The following is an 8,014-nucleotide window of genomic DNA, read 5'->3' on the forward strand; positions in this document are numbered from 1 at the left end:
GTATAGGAGACAATTATTTACTTTTCATATTTAAATTTATTATAATATATGGTTAAACTATAATGAAATATTACTTATTATTACTATAACCAATTGTGTTGTTTATTTTATCTTTTGTCGATTCATATTATAATTCTTATTCAACATGCATAATATAATAGTTTATATGTATATGTATATTAATATATAATACACAATATATATGTATAATAATAGGTATATATATTATAGAATATTAAAATATATATTTCAGTTTTTCCGTTGTTGCCATTGTTGGTTCCTAAATATTTGCAAGCCATTTTTAAATCTAATCTAAAGTCTAAAGTTAAATCTAAATAAAACCATCAAGCAACCTCGAATAATACCAGGATGTCTAAACACAAAATATTATATAATATTATGTATAATATTATGTACAGTATACACGGTGTTTAATATACCCATAGCCCATCACATGATATTAAGTGGCCAAGTAGGTATACGATACACCAATAAATTACACATTTACACCGTTTAACATGTGGGCATGGTAGCAGAGCTCGTCGTGGCATCTTCCTTTTAGAAAGTCCACATCCGGGTAGGTAATTGACCTTCCTGCACACACCGTGTCTTACGTATTGGTATTTCTTGCCTATATTTTTTATAATCAAATCCGTACCTAAGATACATGTTTCTCTCCATATTTCGTGTACACCATTTTGTGTGCAACAAACGTCAACATTAATAATATAATAATTATATGAACAAACATAAATAATTACTCTTATTCTCTCGCTTTGATTAGGCATACAATGTATTACGTAAATATAAGTATTATATTTAAGATCATGACTGGACGGCGAACCGTTTTGCGTCCATTTCGCGCAGCCGGTTTTGGATTGGTTCGCCGAAACTTCTGTTAACGATTATACAGCGCTGTTGCAAATATTAACGGCATAAACTGTATTGTTTTATAAACCCGTAGACGAATCTGTTGTCGCGTGAGCGTTCTGTATGCAAAAGTGGAAGCGGTCGCATGGACGAGCGGTGCGGTGGAGGAAGTTGTTTTAGAATGCGCGAGCAGTCATGATCTTAATTTTCTGGTTTTTTTTTTATATTATAATATAGTATCATATTATTATAAATTATAACTATTGGGGAAAAAAATACAACGTCCATAACATAGATGGACAAAATATTTTTTACTTTCTTGATTTTTAACCAAGCAAATTATAGGTAATTTAATTGTTGGATTTGATTATATTTGAATAATAAATATAATATAAGTATATTTATATCCTAGTATATTATATAATAAAAATACATTATTACGTTTATATTACATAAAAAAAATCTTACAACATTTATTTAGTCCTATTTTGGATATTTAATTTTTCCTATTTCTCAACATCTATATCCCTTAAAAAAGTTAATTTATATGAATACAACTGGAGAAACAATAATTTATTTCACATCAGTTTAAAATCTGATTTAATTACACTGACAAGTGAATACTGAAATTTAAGAGTAGGTATAACTAAAGTATTAGACTTGGGTAGTATAGCTTAGAATCATTAAAAATCAATTATTCTCCTATACTTCTGTGAATCAAATATTTATCATTTAAACAATTTATGACTATAAAGAAGATAAAATAATATTGAACCATAATATAAGAAATATAAATAAAAAAAATTATAATTTTCCTGATAGGTTTCTGGTCTTAAGAATATTCCAGGGAATATTTTCACGCGAATATATACGAGTCGTGTCAATCAAGGAAAACGAGCGGCTTTTGATTGTCGCCCTGTGGCCGCCCGCACATCCACTCACTAGTCCCCTCTGAAATTCTAAACCGGAGTCACGAGATTTCACCTGCTCCGCGCTGCCACGACGCGACCAGTTTCGTCGCCATCGTCTAGTCCTAGCATCTGCATTCTTTTTCAGATTTAATCCGAACCGGTCGACCGAGGAAGTCGTATGTTGGTTATCCCTTGCCTCTCGTCCCGTACCGTAATAAGACTCTCCACACTGTGCCACATCGAAATTCGACGATCGACATACATCGTTGTAATAAATTGCTTCTATCGATAGTCGAATAACATTCCACATAGGTACTATCTACCTTGGTATAACTGTATAAGACTACAAGATATTATGTACAAAACACTAACTACGTTCACGAAAGCCCTGAGCCGGCGGACTACGTTTTGGCAATGCAACGCGGTTACAGCAGGTCGACAGAATCACTTTCGGTAAGTCTGGTAGCCGCCTCGTGTAGTAATATACCTATACATTATATATAACCATCATAATTAAATAATTATATAAAATTATTCATATTATAACACATTATTATAGGTAGGTGCTTACCTATAATATTTTATAAATAATACGTCCCGTTTTTCAGGTCTACGAGCGTGGATTGCTCGCCACCGGTGACTTCGGTTGTAACTGGTGTATCGGTCAGCAAGGACGAGTTTGAGAATTTCATGGCAGTGTTCCCAGAATTAGTCAAGGATCTGACAGACACCAGCCTTAAGTTGAACGTGCCCGACGCCACCGAGTGGCTAGAAAACGTATGTGTCGATGGTTTGGTTTTGCAGCTATAAGATATATATAGGTATATACATTTATGTTCTGTTTTATTGTAGCTGTTGAAATACAACGTGCCCGGCGGTAAAAATAACCGAGGATTGACGTTGGTAACGTCATTCAAGATGCTGTCCACGCCGTCTGATCTGACCTATGAAAATCTTAGACTGTCCTACATATTAGGGTGGTGTGTTGAAATCGTAAGTAGTTTTGAGTTGTATAATATGTAATTAGAGACAATTTTTTTTATTTTATCTCTTTTAAATCAATCTAGTTGATTGATAATTAATGATATTTACCATTAATATTTATTATTGATACGTCAGGTCAAGGGTTTGTTCCCGGGGAGAGATGAACTCTATTTTTTACGTTTAATATATTTTGCTATTTTTTTTTCTAAAAATATAATATAATATAACTACCTGAATATCCCAGCTTCACCCATGTGCAGCTCTATTTTGTGAAAATCCTATATAGTATATATGCTAAAGGTTTGAATGTATCTCATCCGCGACTTGCGGTTGCCCATCTAAGGCAAATTAAAAACAAAGCTAAATATACTGACGCCAATTTGTCATTGAACTGAGGTACACTAAAACTGAGATACACTCTAACCGAGATAACCTATATATATAGCGTATTTATATATTATATACATTATGGTTTATATAATTTAATATTGGATTTAAAGTACTTACTCTGAAAACTTTTCTGACAACTCAAACTATAATCTCTGAGATTTTCGTCAAATTTAATTGAGTAGTTTTTGGGTATTTAAGTTAAACATACATTTTATTTTAAAATATAATTCCTTTTCGATGCCATACACGCGACAATTTGATGCATGCTTGTACCGGATCAGCCCGAGTAACCATCAATGGCAACTATTTATATACAGAAAAAAAAAATAATATTAATAAATTTCCACTATTACTATTATAATCTTCAAGCAAGAGCAACCATTTATAAACAAAAATAAAACTTCAATTTCCACCGTCCTATGCATGATGTATTTTATTAATAAATATATTATAACAATAATAATAATATTACAATATTATTTCATAAATATTACTAGTTGTTTTATTGTAACAAAATTGTTTTCATGTACATGCTATGTTATGCTGAAAAATGCAAGTCCCTACAGTTATTAACTTTTTAATTCAATGATATAATATTGTATACGAAAAAAGATTCTGAGCGGAGACGGTTTATCAGTCAAGGATATTTTATATTATATTTATATTGTTATAACTTATTAAAGGTAGCCAGTAAGTTTAAATAATATTATAAAATTACAAAAAAATATTTAAAATCTTTATTCTTGGTTATTTATTATGCAATTTCGTCCAAATTTGAACATAAAATAACTATAAAAAAAGTGGGTAGGTGGATGTCGCTCTGCTGTACAGTAGGTTACAAGTGGGTTAGTATATAATGGATTGTATTAAACTTTAATTCCATGATATAATATCATTGTATAAGAAAAACGATTCTGAGCGGAGACGGTTTATTAGTCTGGATTTTTAAATTTTTATTATTTATTATAGCCTTTAACCCTTGAATTAATATTATAATATTATAATTTTTTATTCGTTGCTACGGTGATAAACAAATCGTTAGAAATCGAAACACTTATCCTGGTAGAAATTTTGTATACAGGATATAAAAAAAATAAATAAATAAAAATAAACACCATTGTAAAACCACTATCTTCCTCGCTCCACTCAGAATCTAAAACAGTGTATTTATATTTTTATATATTTTGGTTACAGAATAACCTGATGCGGAACCTTGTTTCTTATTTTCAATCCTTAACTATAAAAATTGAATATTTTATATATTTTCAATTACAAAATCATTTTTAAATTTTAAATTTGATAAATTCTGTCAAAATATTTAGATTTTTTTACATCAGCATTTTTTATGGTAGGAAAGTGATTCTAGTTGTTACTTAGGTGCGTCGAAAGTAAATCGAGTAGTTTTCAAAACTATCGGTAAAAACAAAAACAAAAAAAAATAATAATAAAAAATCAAGATTTTTCCGCAAAGCCAGTTTTTGACCAATTCGATTTTGGTTTTTAGTGTAACTTAAAAATAATAAGCATAGATAGGCACATGAAATGTTCACTGAATGTTTATACTACCGTTTTTTAACCATTATACAATTTAAAAAATATTTTGACCTTTTTTGAGCTGTTTGTAGGCATAAGAATATTATGATTTTACATCCGCTCAGAATTTAGTGGTTTTACAATGGTGTCAACTTGTAACCTGCTTGTAACCTACTGTACAGTGGAGCGGCATCCACTTACCCGCTTTTTTTTAATTATTGTCAATAAAAATATTGAAAATTTAATACAAAGTATATTATATGTTGTAATTAGTGGAAAATTAAATCTCTTACCAAAATTTCAAAAATGGGCAAATTATTTTGAGTCAAAAATTCATAAAAAAATGTTTCTATTTATACCTATAAGATTTGTATATGTATTAGAAGATTCCCTGTTATCCTACCCTTAACAAAAAAAAAGTTTATCGGAAGGTCAAATTATTTTGCTGTAATTTAAAACCAAATAACTGTAAATACTTTAAATTTTCACAAAATGTATATATTTTATTTTTTTCCATAGATTATATTATAATGTTAAAAATATTTTGACTCTTTTTGGATTATTTACTGTCATTTTTAATTTTTTTTAGTTTAATTTTTTATAAAATATGTTCTATAAATTTTTCCGCTGAGTCAAAAAGCTTGATAATGAATACACGGTTCCTCATACATTGACAATATCAGTTTAAAAACATTGAAAGTACATATTATGCACTATTTTATTTTATAAACATTTAAACTTTAAATGTTGACAAAATGAATCAAATTAAAAATTGTACGTGTGCAATTCAATGTGCATGGGAACCAAACAAATACATCAATAATTATTATGTTCGTTCTTATATTTTCAGCTACAAGCTTATCAATTAGTGTTGGATGACATAATGGATAACGCTATTACTAGACGAGGACGTCCGTGTTGGTATCGGCACAACGATATTGGTCTAATGGCAGTGAACGATGGCATTCTCTTAGAACAGGCCATTTACCAATTACTTAAAAAATACTTTAAGGATAAGCCATACTATACACACATTGTGGAACTGTTCTATGACGTATGATATAAAAAAATGGTTTTATATTAATTATAGAATGTTGTTAAAATTACATAACTAAGTGCCATCCTTATAAAATAATATTTAAGCCTGGGTGAAACTATTTTCACTGCTTATTTTTATTAGTTTTATTTATTAATAATTTTTATATTATATATATATATATTGGTCTTAAACCCGGCAACTGAGGCCATTAGCTGTATTCACAACACGATTCACCACACGATGTATCTTGCAGATGAACACAGTTCTCACCTCATAGAACTCTGTAATGAAATTATTAGTTTTTAGCTTCTTCAATGTGTTACCTTGACAAAAGTTTAAATTGCACCAAATAATATTTCTGTTATTATTTTTAATCCTGACATCTGCTATTGACTCAAGAAAAAAAAAATTATTTAATTTTTAAAATTATTTATTCTATTTAAATTGCTGTCGAGATCTAATGTCATGTTCAGGGCTTCTTATATTGCTTTGATGGCCCTGACACGAATCAATAATTATATTTTATTTAGGTTACAATGAAATCTGCGATGGGCCAGTGTCTCGATATGTTGACTGCGAAAAGTTTCAAATCTACAAAACTCGAAAAATTTACTATGGACAATTATATAGCTATTGTGAAATATAAGACTGCATATTATTCGTTTTTTCTTCCCGTGTTTCTCGCCATGCGCATGGTAAGCACGACACCTATGTTTCTAATTTCATCCATTGATTTATAATATATTATTATGTAATAATTTTATAGACAAATATCAATGACCAAGAAATCTTTAAACAATCAAAGGCTATATTGCTTGAAATGGGTCAATTCTTTCAAGTTCAAGTATATACTGTTAATTTAAACATATTATAATACCTACATAATTAATAAAAATTTTCTTTTAGGATGACTATTTAGACTGTTATGGAAATCCAGAAGTTACGGGAAAAATTGGCACAGACATAGAAGATGGAAAATGCTCATGGTTGGCTGTAGTGGCTTTGCAAAAAGTCAATTCTGAACAAAAAAAAATTATGGAGGTACCTAGCAAAATGTTATTACTGACTAGGTACTGTATTGTTTAAACGTTTAACTAATTGATTATTGTTTAAGGATAATTACGGTATTGACGATCCAGTCAATGTTGCAGTCATCAAAGATTTATACGGACAGTTGAAATTACAAAACACGTATCTACTCTACGAAGAAGAAAGTTATAAGTTAATAAGTACTTATATTCAACTATTGTCGCGAGGATCGTCACAAGACATGTTTTTCACATTCTTGGAGAAGATTTACAAGAGAACCCTCTAATTTTAAATCTTTAATAAATTCATTATAATCAGAATTTATTTTACGTACTTATATCAAATATAGTAATATTATTATTTCTTAGATATAGCTAATTGGTTGTACCTATACAGTTTTAAAAAATCGGTGTGCTCAACATTTGTACTTTGTGTTTAGTGTACCATTTCTATGTCTAATCATCTCGACTAACACAAAAGGATTATATTATATCCACATCGTTTGTAGCTAATTGAGGTAAGTGATACACTTTCTACACCAATCCACTTATAATATAGTAATGGAATAGAAACAAACATATGAACTAATTAACTGCAACTTATAGTTTTTCTCAAATACTTAGGACCTAAGTTTTAGGTATTAAGCCCCTGCCTTTTTCCTCTTTTTTTTCTAATCCATTACACAGCATTCACGAAAGATATAGAATATTGCCTAATCCAACTCTATTAAAAACGGTTCGCTTTTAATAGTTTTAAGGCTGTGCATTTAAACCAATGAGCGGAAGAAGAATGCACCCAATTCTCAAAGCCCCGTTTTAATTTTGAAAATATATTTGAATTCCTTTTTATCATTTCTAGGTTATGTAGGAAATGGATTTTCGATACTTTTTTTTTTGGTAACACTAATAAGTAGATGTGAATTTTGAAAAAAAAAGAAAATTAATTTGCTACTATGCTAATCAAACAGTACAAAAAATCGAAAATCCATTTCCTAAAAAACCTATAAAATAGAATAAGGAATTCAAATATGTTTTATCAAAATTAAAGTCGGGCTTTTGGTACTGGGTAAATTTTTCTTCCACTTTTGGGACATTAATATTGAAACTTTTTAATCGCAAAATATAGTGACTTGTGACTGCGCGTGTTTAAGTTACTGATTTCCAAGAATTTTAGCCGTATAGGTTATCTTTAATTACATAAAGCGTTCGGGGAACTTACGCACACTAGCAGTGGCGTGTTCAGGGGGGGGAGGATAGGG

The 8,014-nt window shown here is 29.7% G+C and overlaps 1 protein-coding gene across 1 annotated transcript; it reads left to right on the forward strand.

Moving 5' to 3' along the window:
* Positions 1–1,906: 1,906 nt before the first annotated feature.
* On the forward strand, positions 1,907–7,108 carry LOC100166187 (farnesyl pyrophosphate synthase-like). The gene is made up of 8 exons (XM_001950388.5): positions 1,907–2,234; positions 2,390–2,558; positions 2,634–2,774; positions 5,539–5,742; positions 6,258–6,422; positions 6,494–6,571; positions 6,634–6,768; positions 6,842–7,108. Exons 1-8 carry the CDS (start codon positions 2,137–2,139, stop codon positions 7,040–7,042), a joined length of 1,191 nt encoding a protein of 396 aa, XP_001950423.2. The 5' UTR covers positions 1,907–2,136; the 3' UTR covers positions 7,043–7,108.
* Positions 7,109–8,014: the final 906 nt, after the last annotated feature.

The sequence above is a fragment of the Acyrthosiphon pisum genome, chromosome X (assembly GCF_005508785.2).
Source record: "Acyrthosiphon pisum isolate AL4f chromosome X, pea_aphid_22Mar2018_4r6ur, whole genome shotgun sequence".
Taxonomy (NCBI): Eukaryota; Metazoa; Arthropoda; class Insecta; order Hemiptera; family Aphididae; genus Acyrthosiphon; species Acyrthosiphon pisum.